Source organism: Alosa pseudoharengus, unplaced genomic scaffold (genome assembly GCF_046254945.1).
Source record: "Alosa pseudoharengus isolate Yale_2024_CS ecotype anadromous, Long Island Sound unplaced genomic scaffold, YU_APseudo_1.1 YU_APseudo_1.1_scf_6, whole genome shotgun sequence".
Lineage (NCBI taxonomy): Eukaryota > Metazoa > Chordata > Actinopteri > Clupeiformes > Clupeidae > Alosa > Alosa pseudoharengus.
The window spans coordinates 925,001-946,047 of NW_027468848.1; the positions used below are offsets into that span (position 1 = coordinate 925,001).

General features: G+C 45.9%; 2 protein-coding genes across 2 annotated transcripts in view; one reads left to right on the plus strand and one right to left on the minus strand.

Moving 5' to 3' along the window:
* ccdc157 (coiled-coil domain containing 157) overlaps nt 1–889 on the minus strand; it is an 8,763-nt gene extending 7,874 nt beyond the window's left edge. Inside the window, exons 1-3 of the mRNA XM_076270678.1 lie at nt 642–889; nt 387–552; nt 1–113 (exon numbers count right to left, since the gene is read on the minus strand). The exon at nt 1–113 is cut by the window's left edge and continues 671 nt beyond it. Coding sequence (XP_076126793.1) covers nt 1–113; nt 387–552; nt 642–889 — 527 coding nt within the window. The remainder of the gene's footprint in view (nt 114–386; nt 553–641) is intronic.
* A 196-nt stretch (nt 890–1,085) lies between these two features.
* On the plus strand, nt 1,086–20,353 carry sf3a1 (splicing factor 3a, subunit 1). The gene is made up of 15 exons (XM_076270190.1): nt 1,086–1,312; nt 1,787–1,902; nt 2,006–2,216; nt 3,106–3,363; nt 3,969–4,043; nt 4,704–4,854; nt 7,077–7,273; nt 9,507–9,624; nt 10,000–10,307; nt 11,113–11,358; nt 14,018–14,225; nt 15,062–15,222; nt 16,610–16,711; nt 18,574–18,645; nt 19,364–20,353. Exons 1-15 carry the CDS (start codon nt 1,265–1,267, stop codon nt 19,463–19,465), a joined length of 2,373 nt encoding a protein of 790 aa, XP_076126305.1. The 5' UTR covers nt 1,086–1,264; the 3' UTR covers nt 19,466–20,353.
* Nucleotides 20,354–21,047: the final 694 nt, after the last annotated feature.

Sequence of the window (21,047 nt, forward strand, 5' to 3'; positions counted from 1 at the left end):
CCGTGTGGGGAGGAGGAGGGCTGGGCAGATATGCTCCCGCTGCTCTGAAGGGAGGAGGTGCTGTGCAGCTGGCTCTGAGCGCCTCTGTCTGCTGGACTGGGTTTGAACACATTCTGAAACAGGAAGAAGATGCATTACTTCAAATATCTAGATATTACTCAACAACAATTCTCTAAGTTTATATTGTAGGTGTTATGAGGTGACACTGGTTAAAAAATATATATAAAACATTAGGCTAGGCCTATTTACAGGTATGAGCCATAAATAAAGGCCTGCTCCAATGATGATAAAAACAGGACATTCATTAGGCTACAGATTTGTAATGCTATAATAGGCTACAGAGCTACTATACTAGTCATTTCACCAAATCATAATCCATGTCTTACCTGCCGTGGATACTGTTTTCCCAGTTGCACTAGATTACTCCAGAAGTGTTTTACCACTGGACCAATGGACACTGAGGGAGCGGTTTGATTGGGGCCTGGGTTTTTCCTTTTACCCCCCAAAATGAGGTCGATGTGTGCGCTGAAGCTTTGCAGCAGAAGCATCAGTCTAAACGAAGGCAGGTGAACACTCCATCATTCATTGCATGCAGAAACAAATGCGATGATAGTGGAAGAAAGGAAAAAAGGGTTGCCCACCTGTCAATCACCAGCTCCAGCAAAACTATGTGAGTGTGCTGGTTGAATTCTTCTTCTCCCTCAACGAAGTCATATTTTTCCAACAGCAAAACAAGGTCCAGATTACAAGACTGTTTATCTGGGAATTTCCAGGATGCACATCTGACAGGTCCTGTTCGAGAGAAAACGTCTAGAACGGCACCCTGAAGATCAATTAAATCTCTACGAAGACTGTCAACACAGTCCTGGCGGCCCAAAAGATGAGTCATACTTTAAACACCTGTATTTGCATTGTCAAGAAACATGAGAACATGGTATGGTAGTTTGCAATGCAGTGTTTTGACTGTAGTGACATTTCCTATGTTGTCATCTGTCCCCATAGCGACCAGTTATCAAAACCACAAATCCCACAATGCTCCTCAACTTCAGTGTTACCGGAAGTAGAAATAAATTATATCCTGGCGGCGAGTGGAACTCGGAAACACGTCGGGCATGAACACAAATCTTTTGAATGTCTAAACTCTGAACTTTTCTAGTTGCTTGAGCAGAAAATCAGCATTCGGAGTCTAATTAGAAACAACAAATAGCCCCTTTTCGTGTCCTTATCGAGTTAGAGGGAGAGCTGTGAACTCAGTGCCTCAATCATGCCGCCTGGGCCTGTACAAATTATCCAGCCGGAGCCCAACAATAAGGTGAGCGCACTAGCTTGTTCACGTTAATGAAGCGTTGGAAAATTTGCCTGCAAGAATTATTTAGATGATTCTGTTTGAAACATGTAACCAGTAGTTATTTCCATGTATGTTTCACATTGAATTTATCAGTAAATGTCAGCCTATTGATGTGTCTAACGGTAGCCATGATTAGCTAACTTAGTTAGCTTTGCTAGCTGCAGTGAGGTCGCCAACGAAGTTATATAAGTATATAATTAACGTTGACCCATTTAATCGTACTTACTTTTTGTGTGCATGATGGGATTTCTTCGTTGATATAACCTTATTGTACGTTGTTACTTTCAGTCGTAAGGGTTGAAAATATTTACACATTTACAATGTGTAAACCATGTGTGTATTAAGTTACTACCAGACCAATGAAGTGTCACTCGAAGATTGATAAGTAATTCTGTAAAAAACCTCACTTCTGTAAGAATAACCTCAATTTCATTTCAGCCAGAAGAAGCTATCGTTAAAGATGACACTCCAGCAACGAAACCAATTGTCGGGATCATCTACCCACCTCCCGAGGTCCGAAACATCGTTGACAAGACGGCGAGTTTCGTAGCCAGGTCTGTTGTCAAAGCTTGAACTTGGTAGAGCTAGATTCTGTAATGAGTGAAGTAGCCCACAATTTTGGTGCTGCTCACGACATCTACTTTGTTCATATTGCAGGAATGGACCAGAGTTCGAGGCCAGGATCCGTCAGAACGAGATAAACAACCCCAAGTTCAACTTCCTGAACCCCAATGACCCCTACCATGCCTACTATCGCCACAAAGTCAACGAGTTCAAGGAGGGCAAGGCCCAGGAGCCGTCTGCAGCCGTGCCCAAAGTCATGCAGCAGCAGGCGCTGCAGCAGTCCTCTCAGCAGCTACCACAGAAGGTCAGCCTTGCACTGGACATCCATAGCCAGTCATCCTCTGCCCTGGACATCCATATTAGCCAGTCATCCTCTGCACTGGACATCCATAGCCAGTCATCCTCTGCACTGGACATCCATATTAGCCAGTCATCCTCTGCCCTGGGCATCCATAGTCAGTCATTCTCTGCCCTGGACATCCATAGCCAGTCATTCCCTGCCCTGGGCATCCATAGTCAGTCATTCTCTGCCCTGGACATCCATAGCCAGTCATTCCCTGCCCTGGGCATCCATAGCCAGTCATTCTTTGGGCATCCATAGCCAGTCATTCTCTGGGCATCCATAGTTAGGCATCCTCTGCCCTGGGCATCCTTAGCCATTCTCAGTCATTCTCTTCATGCCACTGGTAGGCTGGTGTCACTGAGAATAGTTGTTGTTTGTCTCCCATTGATCTCCCATTCAAGTTTCTACCGGTCAGATTGTACGGCCCCTGGAGCTTAATAATGGGTGAAAATCGCTATGTGATGTCTACACCAGATATCTGCAGATATGACTATGTGATGATGTAGATATCTGCAGATATGACTATGTGATGTCTACACCAGATATCTGCAGATATGACTATGTGATGTCTACACCAGATATCTGCCGATAGGTTTTGTGTACTTCATATTTAAAGTAAAAGTTAACTGGTATTCCAAGGACGGACCACGGAATTGCACGCTGATGGTCTATCTATCTGAAGCATTACAGTCTTGTAAAGTCTTGAGATTAAGACTACGGAAGGGATCTAGCTGGGGGGGGGGGGTCTAGCCAGAGAGTAAGAGTACAGGGGGGGGGGGGGTCTAGCCAGAGAGTGAGAGTACAGGTGGGGTCTAGCGAGAGCTCTCCTGATGTCCTCTGTCTCATGCAGGTCCAAGCGCAGGTCATTCAGGAGACGGTGGTGCCCAAGGAGCCGCCTCCAGAGTTCGAGTTCATCGCCGACCCGCCGTCCATCTCGGCCTTCGACCTGGACGTGGTCAAGCTGACCGCCCAGTTCGTGGCGAGGAACGGCCGGCAGTTCCTGACCCAGCTGATGCAGAAGGAACAGCGGAACTACCAGTTCGACTTCCTGCGGCCTCAACACAGCCTCTTCAACTACTTCACCAAGCTGGTGGAACAGTACACCAAGGTACACATACACACACACACACACACACACACTCCTGCGGCCCCAACACAGCCTCTTCAACTACTTCACCAAGCTGGTGGAACAGTACACCAAGGTACACACACACACACACACACACACACACACACACACACTCCTACGGCCTCAACACAGCCTCTTCAACTACTTCACCAAGCTGGTGGAGCAGTACACCAAGGTACACACACACACACACACACACCAGTGTTTCCCATAAATTGACTTATTTGTGGCGCCCACCACAATATCAACATTGACCACCACACAATGATTTTCCTGGTTGTACTAAATTGTGCTTAAATCTGGTTAGAATCATAACCACACTGCAGTAATTTGTTAAAAACTGTTGCATTCAGGTTAATTCTGCAAATCTACCACCACAAATAGAATTCAATTATGTGGGAAACACTGCACACTCACACTGCAGTACACACATACACACACACACACACACACACACTCATACTGCAACTCACCTAAAGGTCTCCTGCTGTTTTGTGTTCTAGGTTCTGATTCCACCTAAAGGTCTCCTGCTGTCTAGTGTTCTAGGTTCTGATTCTAGGTTCTGATTCTGTCTTGTGTTCTAGGTTCTGATCCCACCTAAAGGTCTCCTGCTGAAGCTGAAGAAGGAAGCGGAGAACCCACGAGAGGTTATGGATCAGGTGAGATGTTGGACAGCGCTGCCCTTATTGATTTGATCTATTGATTGGTTATTTTTGGCATGAAATAGCCACAGGTACTGATGTGTCTTTAAAGCAAACATAACTGACTTGACCAAGGTTTATAATAACATGAGTTTTATGATAATAGTAGTAAAAGTACTGTTATTATAAAACTACTACTGTTATTATAAAACTATTAGTGTTATTATACAACTACTGTTATTATAAAACTACTACTATTATAAAACTACTGTTATATACTGTTACAGAGACCAAATTTCCCTCACGGGATCAAAAGAGTATATATACTATATATTATACAACTACTGTTATTATAAAACTACTGTTATTATAAAACTACTGTTATTATAAAACTACTGTTATTATGAAACTAAGGGTACTGTTATTCTAAAACTAATATTATTATAAAACTACTGTTATTCTAAAATTAATATTATTATAAAACTACTGTTATTATAAAATTACTGTTATGTGTGTGTGTGTAGTCACCTGTGTGTGTGTGCGTGCTCCTCAGGTGCGCTACCATGTGGAATGTGTGTGTGTGCGTGTGTGTAGTTACCTGTGTGTGTTCTTCCTCAGGTGCGCTACGGTGTGGAGTGTGTGTGTGTGTAGTCACCTGTATGTGTGTTTGCTCCTCAGGTGCGCTACCGTGTGGAGTGGGCGAAGTTCCAGGAGCGGGAGAGGAAGAAGGAGGAGGAGGAGCGGGAGAAGGAGCGCGTGGCGTACGCGCAGATCGACTGGCACGACTTTGTTGTCGTGGAAACGGTGGACTTCCAGCCCAACGAGCAAGGTGAAGTGTGCGGCCGCTCTGCCGCTCTGCGGCGTCTAGTTCCTCCGTCACCACCCTCCTCTGTCCTGCTCTGGTGCCGTAGTGTCAGTTCTCCAGCGCCCTCTTCTGTTCTGCTCTGGTAGTTTCAGTTCTCCACCGCCCTCTTCTGTTCTGCTCTGGTAGTTTCAGTTCTCCAGCGCCCTCTTCTGTTCTGCTCTGGTGCCGTAGTGTCAGTTCTCCAGCGTTTCATATCGCTAGATGAGTACATGCAAGGTGTTACATACTGAACTTAGACATTTTTATAGATTTGGAACGGTTCAGAAATATTAAATATTTATAATGTCTCAGCTCAACTCTGTTAAGTCCCAAAAGTGTGCACCCCAGGATGCGCTAAAGAGCTGCGTGGTGCCATGTAGAGCCCGACCGATAAAGGATTTTGAAGGCCGATACCGATACAAATATTTGTTGATTTAAAAATCCGATATTCCGATATATCGGCCGATATATATATATATTTTTTCAGAAACGCTCAACAAAACATTAACAGATTTCCCTAACATTAGTTATTTCTAGTTATTTATGAGTATTGACTAAAATAATATGATAATGCATTTTAAAAACAAACTTGTTTATTTTTTAAATAATACATCGAAATATATTAAAGTTCTGATAAATAAAATGTATAAAAATAGAAACTTAAGATATGAAACTTAGTCTTTTGAACAAAAACACAATAACAACAACAACCAAATCAAAGTTACCAGTATTAAAAGACTTGGTAAGCTTCATAAAAATAATTTTGAACTAAGACTTAATTACAAAAAATAATGATGACATTATTATTATCATCATCATTTGTATTATCATTAAACAAGATAAAGGTCACTCCTAAATGTTTGAGTGTGCCTGTGTAATAATTAGTCCCTATTGCCTTATAAGCTACCTTACAATTACAATGTCAGCTTGCTTATCCCTTTACCTGCACTTTTAAAATTATTTCCATCAAGCTACATCAAACCATTTTCAATCATCAGTTGCTGCCTGCCTTCTAAAACCTACTATTTAGTGATCTAAATCCATTATGTAACTCGTTAATGCTGCGGCTGAACGACAGTCTGAAACGCACACTTGGCGTCATTGGATTTCACACACGTGTAAAAGAAAAGCTAACTTTTATGCACAAGCTACGTTTTGCACAAGCTACGTTTGATACTTTTTCTCTGTCTAAATGTTCACTCCTCGCACGTCTAACTTTTTACAATGCAGGGACTGTAACTACAGATATACTAGTTATAAATACAGTAATCATTACTTTATTTAGGCAGAATAAGTTCGTTGTGATTTCCAAGCTCATTAATGTTAACGTTAGCGGTCTTCCACTGATATTCATGGCATTAGCTAGCTTTGTGGTTAGCTAGTCTATGATGAGCCATAATTTAGCAATGGATAACGTCATACTGCAAATTGTAAAACATACGCTTTCAAAATAACAGGCCGGGGAGAGATGATACGTCTCACTGCTATAACTGTCACGCTATTAAAGAAATACATCTTCAGTCACATTGTCAAAAGTTAAAAGGACAGACAGTCAACTACAATGTAACAACGTAACGTAATTACTAGCTAATTCCGCTTCAATCTCGACTTATTTAACAGCAGCAAAACTGGACATTGTTTTCACGGATTTTGTCATGCTTATTTGAGTTAAGAGAACTGATGGGGATGTTCTTTTAATTGTTATTCAAGCAAAGTCTCATGACCAAATCACCATGAACACACTTCATGATCTCACTCGCGGATAACTGGTTCTCTCCCGACTCTGGCTGGATCATCAGGTTGCAGGATGTGTGGCGCGTTATACACGAGTGTTGCCAGCAGGGACGGTGTAGAGTGCCCTCTGGTGGACAAACTATACAACGCCAACACTCATGACATGGTTGAAGGGTGTTTTGTCCGTTTTTATTTTATTTTTAAAATATTCATTTATCGGCCATTATAAATGCCGATACCGATAGTTTGGAAAATGCCTAATATCGGCCGATAATATCGGCCCGCCGATAAATCGGTCGGGCTCTAGTGCCATGTGTGTTCGAAATGACCCTGTGCTGACGACCTGAGGTGACCTTGTGGTGACCTCGTGTGGTGTCCTTGTGTGGTGACCTCGTGTAGAGACCTCGTGTGTTGACCTCTTGGTTGACCTCGTGTGGTGACCTCCTGTTTGTCTTCCTGTTTGTCCTGCGCAGGTAACTTCCCTCCCCCCACCACCCCTGAGGAGCTGGGTGCGCGGCTGCTGATCCAGGAGCGCTATGAGAAGTACGGGGAGAGCGAGGAGGTGGAGATGGAGGTGGAGAGTGAGGACGAGGACGAGGAGCGCGAGGGCCGAGAGGAAGGACACGCCGCCCAGCCCGACCAGGACACGCAGCTGCAGGACATGGACGAGGTCAGAACCCTACCCTCTTATCTAGTATGTAATCAGTAATGTGACCAGGACATGGATGAGGTCAGAACCCAACCCTCTATCTAGTATGTAATCAGTAATGTGACCAGGACACTCAGGACATGGACGAGGTCAGAACCCAACCCTCTATCTAGTTTAGTTATGTAATCAGTAATGTGACCAGGACATGGACAAGGTCAGAACCCAACCCTCTATCTAGTTTAGTTATGTAATCAGTAATGTGACCAGGACATGGACGAGGTCAGAACCCAACCCTCTATCTAGTATGTAATCAGTAATGTGACCAGGACACTCAGGACATGGACGAGGTCAGACCCACACCAGCGCCATAGCACGGGGTTCTCTAATGAGCGCGATAGCACGGGGTTCTAAACCAGTGTGATAACATGGGGGTTCTAAACCAGCGCGATAGCACGGGGTTCTAAACCAGTGTGATAACATGGGGGTTCTAAACCAGCGCCATAGCACAGGGTTCTAAACCAGAGCGATAACACAACCAGCACGATAACACGTGGGTTCTAAACCAGCGCCATCAGTAATGTGTCTTTCACAGCAGCTCTATCTAGTATTAATCACCTTCATCAGTAATGTGTCCTTCACAGCAGCTCTAGTATTAATCACCTTCATCAGTAATGTGTCTTTCACAACAGCTCTAGTATTAATCACCTTCATCAGTAATGTCTCCTTCACAGCAGCTCTATCTAGTATTAATCACCTTCATCAGTAATGTGTCTTTCACAGCAGCTCTATCTAGTATTAATCACCTTCATCAGTAATGTGTCCTTCACAGCAGCTCTAGTATTAATCACCTTCATCAGTAATGTGTCCTTCACAGCAGCTCTAGTATTAATCACCTTCATCAGTAATTTGTCCTTCACAGCAGCTCTATCTAGTATTAATCACCTTCATCAGTAATTTGTCCTTCACAGCAGCTCTATTAATCACCTTCATCAGTAATGTGTCTTTCACAGCAGCTCTATCTAGTATTAATCACCTTCATCAGTAATGTGTCCTTCACAGCAGCTTTATTAATCACCTTCATCAGTAATGTGTCCTTCACAGCAGTGCTAGTATTAATCACCATCAGTAATGTGTCCTTCACAGCAGCTCTATCTAGTATTAATCACCTTCATCAGTAATGTGTCCTTCACAGCAGCTCTATTAATCACTTTCATCAGTAATGTGTCTTTCACAGCAGCTCTATCTAGTATTAATCACCTTCATCAGTAATGTGTCCTTGATTATATGTAAACTGAAGTAGGCGAAGTGAATAAGATTCATTATATGTAAACTGAAGTAGGCGAAGTGAATAAGATTCATTATATGTAAACTGAAGTAGGCGAAGTGAATTAGATTCATTATATGTAAACTGAAGTAGGCGAAGTGAATGAGATTCATTATATGTAAACTGAAGTAGGCGAAGTGAATGAGATTCATTATATGTAAACTGAAGTAGGCGAAGTGAATAAGATTCATTATATGTAAACTGAAGTAGGCGAAGTGAATAAGATTCATTATATGTAAACTGAAGTAGGCGAAGTGAATAAGATTCATTATATGTAAACTGAAGTAGGCGAAGTGAATAAGATTCATTATATGTAAACTGAAGTAGGCGAAGTGAATTAGATTCGGAACTTAGAGTATGACTCCATCGTGCCCTTATACCATCATGAAATGACCGTTTCAGGATCTAGCGCAGCGCTAATGGTCATATTCAGTTCTAATGGTCAGTTCTAATGGTCATATTCAGTTCTAATGGTCATATTCAGTTCTAATGGTCAGTTCTAATGGTTATATTTAGTTCTAATGGTCAGTTCTAATGGTCATATTCAGTTCTAATGGTCATATTCAGTTCTAATTCAGTTTCTAATGGTCATATTCAGTTCTAATGGTCAGTTCTAATGGTCATATTCAGTTCTAATGGTCAGTTCTAATGGTCATATTCAGTTCTAATTCAGTTCTAATGGTCAGTTCTAATGGTCATATTCAGTTCTAATGGTCAGCTCTAATGGTCATATATTCAGTTCTAATGGTCATATTCAGTTCTAATGGTCATATTCAGTTCTAATGGTCATATTCAGTTCTAATTCAGTTCTAATGGTCATATTCAGTTCTAATTCAGTTCTAATGGTCATATTCAGTTCTAATGGTCAGTTCTAATGGTCATTATTAGTTCTAATGGTCATATTTGTGCGTTGTGCTGTTGTGTTGGCAGGGTTCGGATGAGGAGGACGACGGCATGAAGGCTCCGCTGCCCCCAGACAACCCCATGCCGCCCCCACTGCCCCCCACCCCCGACCACGTCATCATCCGCAAGGACTACGACCCCAAGGGTGAGAGGTCACGCCGTTACCATGACAATCACAAGCATTCAGTACTCGTGGTGGCAAAAGCTAACTTGTTTTATTCTCTCTCCCTCTCCTTGTTTTCCTCATCCTTCCTCTCTCTCTCTCTCTCTTCATATCTGTTTTTGCCTCTTGTTTTGTCCCTCCTCTCTCACTCTTTTTCCTTTTCTTGTTGTTACTCTCCGTTACACACACACACACACTCGTGCCCACACACACACACACACACACTTGTGCACACACACACACACACACACACTCGTGCACACACACACACACACACACACTCGTTCCCCCACACACACACACACACACACACACACACCCCCCCACACACACACACACACACGCTGGCTGGTGCAGCCTCCAAGCCGCAGCCCTCTGTGTCTGCCCCTGACGAGTACCTGATCTCCCCCATCACTGGCGAGCGCATCCAGGCCAGTAAGATGCAGGAGCACATGCGCATCGGCCTGCTGGACCCTCGCTGGCTGGAACAGCGCGACCGCAGCCTGCGCGAGCGCCAGGTGGAGGACGAGGTGTACGCGCCCGGCCTGGACATCGAGAGCAGCCTGAAGCAGCTGGCCGAGAGACGTACCGACATCTTCGGTGTGGAGGAGACGGCCATCGGAAAGAAGATCGGCGAGGAGGAGATCCAGAAACCCGAGGAGAAGGTGAGTGGGACGGAACCGGGGCCCAGGGACAGAACCGGCCGTTTGGGGGGGACAGAACCGGGGACCAGGGACAGAACCGGCCGTTTGGGGGGGACAGAACCGGGGACCGGGACCGGCCGTTTGGGGGGGACAGAACCGGGGACCAGGGACAGAACCGGCTGTTTGGGGGGGACAGAACCGGGGCCCAGGACCGGCCGTTTGGGGTGGACAGGACCAGAACCCAGGGGGTCCCAGCGGACGTTTGGGGTGGGGATTGCTGATATAATTAGGGTTCCCATGGGTCATGGAATTTCTGGAATATCATGGAATTTTGTAAAGTCCATTCCGGACAAAGGGAATTTAAAATGTACTTGGGGAAATACATTAATGCAAATATTTCCATGCAGAATTTAGTTTACCAGCTAGCCCTTCACCTCAGTACTGCTAGAGAGTATTGCTCTCACTGTTTTGGGTTCTGTTTTGGGTTCCTCAGTACTGCTAGAGAGTATTGCTCTCACTGTTTTGGGTTCTGTTTTGGGTTCCTCAGTATTGATAGAGAGTATTGCTCTCACTGTTTTGGGTTTCTCAGTACTGCTAGAGAGTATTGCTCACTGTTTTGGGTTCTGCTTTGGGTTCCTCAGTACTGCTAGAGAGTATTGCTCTCACTGTTTTGGGTTCCTCAGTATTGCCAGAGAGCATTGCTCTTTTGTTTCATGGTGAGTGCAGACCCAGATTTTCTCACACACCCATAAACCGTGTTCTAATCCTGTTCTCTGGATGTTCTCCCTGTGTGCGTGTGTGTATGTCCGTGTGTGTGTGTGTGCAGGTGACGTGGGACGGTCATTCGGGCAGCATGGCGCGTACTCAGCAGGCGGCTCAGGCCAACATCACGCTGCAGGAGCAGATCGAGGCCATCCACAAGGCCAAGGGGCTGGTGCAGGAGGACGACTCCAAGGACAAGATCGGCCCCAGCAAGCCCCACGAGGGGCAGTCCCAGGGCATGCTGCCCACGCCGTCCATCCCACCCAGCATGCCCAAACCCTCCCCACCAGCCCCGCGCAACACACACAACGTGAGTAGAACACACACAAACACACACACACAACGTGAGTAGAACACACACACACACACCGTGAGTACAGCACACACACACACACACACGCACACACACACCGTGAGTAGAACACACACACACACCGTGAGTAGAACACACACACACACACACACACACACACACACAACGTGAGTACAGCAGAGCACACACACACCGTGAGTACAGCACACACACACACACACACACAACGTGAGTACAGCACACACACACACACACACACGCACACACACACCGTGAGTAGAACACACACACACACCGTGAGTAGAACACACACACACACACACACACACACACACACACAACGTGAGTACAGCACACACACACACACGCACACACACACCGTGAGTAGAACACACACACACACACCGTGAGTAGAACACACACACACACACACCGTGAGTAGAACACACACACACACACACACACCGTGAGTAGAACACACACACACACACACACACACACACACACACACACCGTGAGTACAGCACACACACACACACACACACACACACACACACCGTGAGTACAGCACACACACACACACCGTGAGTACAGCACACACACACACACACACCCAGGGCATGCTGCCCACGCCCTCCATCCCACCCAGCATGCCCAAGCCCTCCCCACCAGTCAACGCGCCGCACACCACACACAACGTGAGTAGAACAGAGCACGCACACCGCACACACACCGTGAGTAGAACACACACACACACACACACACACCGTGAGTAGAGCAGAGCACGCACACCGCACACACACCGTGAGTAGAACACACACACACACACACACACACACACACACACACACACACACACACACACCGTGAGTAGAGCAGAGCACGCACACCGCACACACACCGTGAGTAGAACACACACACACACACACCGTGAGTAGAACACACACACACACACACACCGTGAGTAGAACACACACACACACACCGTGAGTAGAGCAGAGCACGCACACCGCACACACACTGTGAGTAGAACACACACACACACACCGTGTGTAGAACACACACACACACAATGTGAGTAGAGCAGAGCACGCACACACACACGCAAAAATGCATCTTAGCTGAACGCTAATCCAGTTGCTAATGCAAGTGCACAGGATGGCTGTGTGATGCTTTTAAAGTAAGAATGCCTAAATGTGTGTGTTTAAAGTAAGAATGCCTAAATGTGTGTGTTTAAAGTAAGAATGCCTAAATGTGTGTGTTTGTGCATCAAGGCTCTACTGTGCGCCCATTTCACATGCGAGTAAAAATGATTTCGGCGCACTGGTGCGAATGACCTCTAACCATGTCAATGTTTGTTTGTTTGTCTATAAAACATCGCACATCGAGAAACATTACTTGTGCGAATCATAGAATCACATCGCGAATGCAGCATAAAAGCTACATCTCCCATTAACGTTAGCAGTTTCGCATTGCTTTACCTTTTTTTGTGACTCACTAGTCGCTTCTACCAAATTGAAGGGCGCACAGAAAAAGCGGAACGTTTGATTAGCCAGCCAAGACGCACAGTAGAACTCATTTCTTTAATCCACCGAATTCATTGGGAAAATGTAAATGTACCAACAACGAAGAAAGATAGAGGAGGAACAGGATGAGAGTCTGAGAATGCAGTGAGAGAAGGAAAGGTAACGTGCCTTTTAGCCCAGTTAACGGATCTGCTACAATATGCAAAATATAGCTGTAGCAAACAGGCACAAAAGTACCCTCTTTAAAAAATGTATATCTTAAAAATAAACAATATGTAAGAGATTATTGCTGTATAGGCCTATTTAACTTCTGCAGTATTAAAGGGAAGAAATGTAAATGTAGCGTAACAGATTAGTGCCGTTTTTTTTTAAATGTAGCGTAACAGATTAGTGCCGTTTTTTTAAGTGCAACCTGCTTTGCACATAAGTGGCATTTGGCTTTACTGTGGTAAAAATCTAAAGTATTAATCCACAAAGAGTCAAAAAGTATCCCACAGGCAAGTCGACCGTAGGGCAGAGTACAAAGCTTTATTCACGACGCCGGAGACAGGTTACACACACACACAAGGCATCCCAGGCAAGCATGAGCGCAACAGGTCTGTTGTAGACAAAGTCCTACCAGGACTTACAGGACTCTTACCAGGACTTACAGGACTAAACAGGGAGTTCTTGACAGATTACGTAGAATAAAGAAAAAGAGCTGTCATCATAAAGAAAGCTAATTAGAAGAAAGCTAATTAGAAGCCGTGTGTGTGTGTGTGTAGTGTTGAACAGAGTCAGATTGTAAAAGTATCTCTCTCTCTCTGTAGATGCCCCAGCCCGTGCGCACCACTCTGCTGTCGGCCGTGTGTGTGTGTGTGTGTGTGTGTGTGTGTGTAGTGTTGAAGAGTATCTGTCTATCTCTCTCTCTGTAGATGCCCCAGCCCGTGCGCACCACTCTGCTGTCGGCCGTGTGTGTGTGTGTGTGTGTGTGTGTGTAGTGTTGAAGAGTGAGATTGTAAAAGTATCTATCTATGTGTCTAGATGCCCCAGCCGGTGCGCACCACTCTGCTGTCGGCCGTGCCGGTGTGTGTGTGTGTGTGTGTGTGTGTGTGTGTGTGTAGTGTAACGTATCTATCTTATCTACCCAGATGCCCCAGCCCGTGCGCACCACTCTGCTGTCGGCTGTGCCGGTGTTGCCCCGTCCCCCCATGGCGCCCGTGGTGCGCTTGGCGCCTGGGCAGGTGCTGACCCCCATGCCCCCCATGCTGCACACGCCCCGCATCAACGTGGTGCCCATGCCACCCTCCGGACCCCACATCATGACCCCCAGACCCCCACCCATGGTGGTGCCCACAGGTGAGCTGGCACACACACACACACACACACACACACACACACACACATGTACGCATGCACGCACGCACGCCTCTACACATTAGTCAAATGTCCACCAGGGGGTGCTGTGAATGTTGTTAACTTTGTTTCAGCTACTCAAATCTGTCCACAGATATCCAACTAGTGTGTGCTGCTGACTGTATGGTTTAGTGTAGGTTCTGTAGTTAAATCTCTCGCTCTTCTCTCCTCCTCCTCTCCTTCTCCTCTTCTCTCCTCCCCTCCTCGCCTCCTCCTCCTCCTCTCCTCCTCCTCCTCTCCTCCTCTCACCTCCTCTCCTCCTTCTCTCCTCCTCCTCATCCCCTCCTCTCCTCCTCTTCTCCTCCACCTCTTCTCCTCTCCCCCTCCTCCTCCTTCTCCTCCACCTCTTCTCCTCTCCCCCTCCTCCTCCTCATCCCCTCCTCTCCTCTCCTCCTCCTTCTCTCCTCCTCCTCCTCTCCTCCTCCTTCTCCTCCACCTCTTCTCCTCTCCCTCTCCTCCTCCTCTCCTTCTCTCCTTCTCTCCTCCTCCTCATCCCCTCCTCTCCTCTCCTCCTCCTCTCTCCTCCTCCTCCTCCCCTCCTCCTCCTCCTTCTCCTCCACCTCTTCTCCTCTCTCCTCCTCCTCACCTCCTTATCTCCTCCTCCTCTCCTCCTCCTCCTCCTCTCCTCCTCCTTCTCTCCTCCTCCTCTCCTCCTCCTCCTCATCCCCTCCTCTCTCCTCCTCCTCCTCCTCCTCACCTCCTCTCTCTTCCTCCTCACCTCCTCTCTCCTCCTCCTCCTCCTCCTCACCTCCTCTCTCCTCCTCCTCCTCCTCCTCCAGCGTTTGTTCCTGCCCCCCCCGTGCCCCAGCCCCCCAGCTCCTCTGCGGCCCCCATGCCCCCTGCCCACCCCCCCCCTCCTCACGAGGACGAGCCCGTCAGCAAGAAGATGAAGACCGAGGACAACCTCATACCAGAGGAGGAGTACCTGCGCAGGAACAAGGTACACACACACACACACACACACACACACACACACACGCACACACGCACACACGCACACACACACACACACACACCTAGCTTGACACTATATATACCCTCAGAATAACTTTGTAGAAAAGCAAACACACAATCTCATGGCCAATAGGCGTTATGCATTAATGCAAATGAGACTCGGACGCAGAAGAAGAACAGTAGAATGCTACTCTGACCTCTGACCTCTGAGTGGGCCTGACCTGAGCTGAGCTAACACCACACCTGACCTGAGCTGAGCTAACACCACACCTGAGCTTGGTTAACACCTGAGCTGAGCTTGGTTAACACCTGAGCTGAGCTTGGCTAACACCACACCTGACCTGAGCTTGGCTAACACCACACCTGACCTAAGCTTGGCTAATACCACACCTGAGCTTGGTTAACACCTGAGCTGAGCTTGGCTAACACCACACCTGAGCTGAGCTGAGCTTGGCTAACACCACACCTGAGCTTGGCTAACACCAGACCACACCTGAGCTGAGCTTGGCTAACACCACACCACACCACACCTGAGCTGAGCTTGGCTAACACCACACCTGAGATTGGCTAGATAGATAGATAGATACTTTATTGATCCCCAAGGGGAAATTCAATTCTGGCTAACACCAGACCTATTCTCAGCTGAGAACTGGTTTGGACACGTAGTTCACTTCGAATTTCCAAAACAGTGGTGAAATTAAATGTCAATCGTACATTAATCTCTAGTTTTGGAAGTACAGAAACTACAAAGGTCTTGTAAAAATAAATAAATGTCGCTGTTTACTCAATTGCAAAGAAAATACATGTCTGGGTCATAAAAATCAAATCAACTGTATTTATATAGCACATTTCATGTGACGAGCACAAACCCAACTGTATCACAGGAGGGTAAAATAGAGGATCTCTTTGAGAATGCATCCTCTAACTGTAACACTCTCTTCTCTTACTTCTCTCCCTCTCTCTCTATCTCTCCCTCCCTCTCTCCCTCCCTCTCCCTCTCTCTCTCTCTCCCCCTCCCTCTCTCTCTCTCCCTCCCTCTCTCTCTCCCTCTCTCTCCCTCTCTCTCTCTCCCTCTCTTCTCCCTCTCTTCTCCCTCTCTTCTCCCTCTCTTCTCCCTCTCTTCTCTCTCCCTCTCTCCCTCTCTCCCTCTCTCCCCCTCTCTCTCTTCTCTCTCTCTCTCCCCCTCCCTCTCTCTCTCTCCCTCCCTCTCTCTCTCTCCCTCCCTCTCTCTCTATCTCCCTCCCTCCCTCTCTCTCTCTCCCTCTCTCTCCCTCTCTCTCTCTCCCTCTCTTCTCCCTCTCTTCTCCCTCTCTTCTCTCTCCCTCTCTCCCTCTCTCCCTCTCTCCCCCTCTCTCTCTTCTCTCTTCTCTCAGGGTCCTGTCACAGTGAAAGTTCAGGTCCCAAACATGCAGGACAAGACGGAATGGAAACTGAGTGGACAGATCCTCAGCTTCACCGTTCCCCTCACAGACCAGGTAAGACACACACACACACACACACACACACACACATACATATATACGCACACACACACAAACAAAACCTTTCATTTTTCATTCTCGGGTGTACAATTCAGGGCAGCCCTCATTTTCGATGTAGCCGAAATACACACACACACACCTAACCACGCACACACACACACACATACGCGCACGCACGCATTTTCGATGTAGCCCAAATACAAACATAAAATGGGCCGTGACACGACGAAATGAGTCCGGTGTCGCGGAAATTATTATTTAATTTTTTTTCATTCAAAATTTCATTTGTTCAATTTCGCTCAGCCAACCCAGAGATATTGGCCACAATGTGAACGCTATCCTCGTCTCAGCCAAAAAACTCGTTTTGAGAAAACGGCTTTAAAGTTTGTGAAGTGTAAATGATCTTTGGCTACAGATTTCTTTGGAGAACGGACAACAGAGATTGATAGCGACAGCAACAGATGCTGATGAAGATGTAGGCCTACCTGTCGTTTCAACTGAACCGGCGGCCGACATTCAGAATCTCTATCGTTTAATCCAAAAAGATCCGAACTACACAGCGCAGCTTCTAAATGCTCCATTCGTGCAGGCGATGAAAACTCGTGAGGCTTTTGTAGCCTATAACTTGTGAGGTAGCCTATAATGTTCGATCAACTTCTGAAGATGACAAGGACAACAATAGCCTAATGATTAATGCATAATATTTTTGTTTTTAAATAGGCCGCCAACTCCAAAACAAATTCAATCGGACCAATCGGGAGCAATCTCCGCTGGTCAATCTGGTCAGCAACAACTGTTGGTGGCTGTTTCTTCTGCTAAATCTCTTGGCTAAAATAGAACATTTTTCAGAATAATTACGAGTATGATGACGTCTTGAAGAGGTCAAAGGCCAAAACACGATGTTATCAGACCAAAGAAAACGGAAACTTTCCTGTTCTCACGTACAGCAAGCGTCTGAACGAGGAAGAAATACGTCTTCCTACACATTTGGCCTTCAAAAACATATTTCTAGGTCGTTTTACAGTAAGATATGTCAATGAGTGATAGATAAGCTGCAGTTGGCAAGAATTTTTTGATCATATTCACTGAAACCGACACTATGCTCCGACAGAACAACATAAATCAGCCAGTTTTAGAAAAAAACCCTGCACTTCTACCTCCACCTAGAGCCTGTAATTTGTTTTGCAAAAATCCACAGCTCCTGGTTCTTCTGGTCCAATCAGAGCAGGGCTGTGTGAGATCTGACTGTCAATCACAGTCTGGTGCAGTCTGGTGTGCACTGATGAGTACAAACTTGATGAGAGGGTGCTCGGTGGTAGTGGGGGAGGGGCACGAGAGTTGTAAACATTCAAAATTTTGGCTAAGTCCCCTCAATCTGTCAGACTTGCCAACTGCAGCTTTAAGGAATGTGTTTGTGGTGAAATTAGAAAATACATATTGTAGTTATTTTTGGACCTTCAAATCGCTTTATCTCGACTCATTCCGTCGTGGCACGCCCCAAATAATAAATTCCTGGACCTCTTGCTTCTCTTTGACACACACACACACACACACACACACACACACTCACTCATACCAGCCTGCACTGGAACTGCTACTCCTGAAGCCTCACACACACACACACACACACACACACACACACACACACACACACACACACACACCAAGCCATTCACACACCCCTAGTGTGTGTACACATGCTCGCATACACACACACACTCCCTGCCTGCAGTCATCCTGGGCATCTCTGCTTCCTCCTCCTCTGGTATGTTTTGGTGTGAGCAGCGTCTTGACAGGTTCTCATGTGTTTTGGTGCGAGTGGCGTCTTGACAGGCTCTCATGTGTTTGACCTCCAGGTCTCCGTCATCAAGGTTAAGATCCACGAGGCCACGGGGATGCCTGCCGGCAAGCAGAAGCTCCAGTATGAGGTAACGACGTCTTGCATGTCTGGGCTGTGAGGGCAACTACTAGAGGGCTAACTAGCCGCTCCTAGAGGGCTAACTAGCCGCTCCTAGAGGGCTAGCTAGCAGCTCCTAGAGGGCTAACTAACAGCTAGTTAGCAGCTCCTAGAGGGCTAACTAACAGCTATTAGAGGGCTAACTAGCAGCTCCTAGAAGGCTAACTAGCAGCTACTAGAGGGCTAACTAACAGCTAGCTAGCAGCTCCTAGAGGGCTAACTAGCAGGTACTAGAGGGCTAACTAACAGCTACTAGATGGCTAACTAACAGCTAGTTAACAGCTCCTAGAGGGCTAACTAACAGCTATCTAGCAGCTCCTAGAGGGGTAACTAGCAGTGGACAGCTCCTAGAGGGCTAACTAGCAGCTCCTAGAGGGCTAACTAGCAGCTCCTAGAGGGCTAACTAGCAGCTCCTAGAGGGCTAACTAACAGCTAGCTAGCAGCTCTTAGAGGGCTAACTAGCAGCTACTAGAGGGCTAACTAACAGCATGACTGGGCACCAGGTTGTTTTTCATATCCCTCATTTTCTGTCATTCTCTCACTTTTTTCCTTAATCTCTTGCTCTTTCGCTCACATGTGCAGTCTCTTCCAATCTATCTTGTTCTCTCTCTCTCTCTCTGTCTCTCTCTCTCTCTCTCTCTCTCTCTCTCTGTCTGTGCGTACCACTAACAGTGTACGTCTCTCCTCAGGGTATCTTCATTAAAGACTCCAACTCTCTGGCTTACTACAACATGAGCAACGGCTCCATCATCCACCTGGCCCTGAAGGAGAGAGGAGGGAGGAAGAAGTGAGCTGTGCCCAGCTTCCGGAACCTTACGCAGCGTTCTGGAGCCTTCAGCAAGGTTCAGCAGCCATCATGATTGGTTTTGCTGTAGTGAGAGAGGATCATTTACCCTGTTCCACTACCCTAATTTGCCCGGTTCCACTACCCTAATTTGCCCTGTTCCACTACCCCAAGTCCCCTTGCTTTGGTTGTTTTCTCACCCTGGATTCCTGTTAATCTGTAGACCTCCTGGGACAATGGATTCTGTCAGCTGTTTTTAAGGATGTACATCACCATGTTGAAAACTCTTACTAGTCGTAAAAAGTGTGTATTGGACTTTGTTGACCATTTGTTTTTAAAGCTTTGATTTCTAGAAGTGGATTAGTTCCATAATTCCATGAACTTGTTGAGTTTTGCGTTCAGTCTATGATTACTTGAGGACAAATTCCAAATTGTAATGCTGAAATAATCCACAAACATGGTTGTAGAAATAGACATTTGGCTTTTTGGAAAAGCTGTAGTTGGTCTCATTTGTGCACAAAGCGTCTTGTTTTGTAAATGTGCTCTTGAGTTTGGCATTTACATCGGTCAAGCTGATCGTTACATCATTGAAAGGAAGTTCTCCAAAACCACAAGAATAATGTAAGAACATGGTGTAAATATACAACTGGAGAGTTTATTCAACACACACACACACACGCTGATTTGAAATCAAGTCAATATGACCAAGCCAAAACAAGAATGTTTCAACTTGTGTACAATCTGCCCAAGTTGTTTGGTTGTGGTACCTAGTTAAGATTAAAGACATTAGTGCAACTATATGGCATCCTCTTCATTGTCCATGTTCAGTGGGATTCTTCAATCTGTTTTCGGTTGCTGAAGATGAATAACCATTAAACAAATCAGAAAAAATAAATAGTGTTTGGCAGTATGTTTATGTGTGGATTTGTTTTTGCTTCTATGATCTATTAGCATCAAAAACATTGATGTTTTTTGTTTGGTTTAATGAAGCAGTTTGTTACGTATACATAACATTCAGTTCAAATCACTTTATTCACCCCCAGGGGGCAATTAAATGGCACAAAGAGCAGCATATTCCACCCCATACATTACATCATCAATAGTAGTATACTAACCCACCCCATACATTACATCATCAATAGTAGTATACTAACCCACCCCATACATTACATCATCAATAGTAGTATACTAACCCACCCCATACATTACATCATCAATAGTAGTATACTAACCCACCCCATACATTACATCATCAATAGTAGTATAAGGGTGCATTCAGAGCACCTCGGAATGACAAGGACCGCCCCCATGGCTACTTTGTTTTTCCGACAGCAAGTGTTCAAGTGCTTTGCCATCGAATGTGTGACAAACACGGATGCCACAACAAAGGTTAAAACATACACTCACTAATCCTAAATAAACAACTGTATTTGCTTAAACTATAGTGTAAGATGCTCGTGAAAGAAAGATATGCAGCTTTCAAGTGATAAAAAGGGCAAATTCCCAAGTTCACATTAAAACTGTTGGACATGAAAGGCCACATGGACTACAAACGAACTACAACGTGATGACAAAAGTGACGACGAGCC

What these genes read in the sequence shown, in the direction of transcription:
- sf3a1 (XM_076270190.1), top strand. Translation starts at nt 1,265, where the DNA reads ATGCCGCCTGGGCCTGTACAAATTATCCAGCCGGAGCCCAACAATAAG. An exon ending in TCCAGAAACCCGAGGAGAAG is followed by an intron (nt 10,308 to 11,112) that starts GTGAGTGGGACG and finishes GTGTGTGTGCAG; the next exon opens with GTGACGTGGGACGGTCATTC. An exon ending in ACCCATGGTGGTGCCCACAG is followed by an intron (nt 14,226 to 15,061) that starts GTGAGCTGGCAC and finishes CTCCTCCTCCAG; the next exon opens with CGTTTGTTCCTGCCCCCCCC.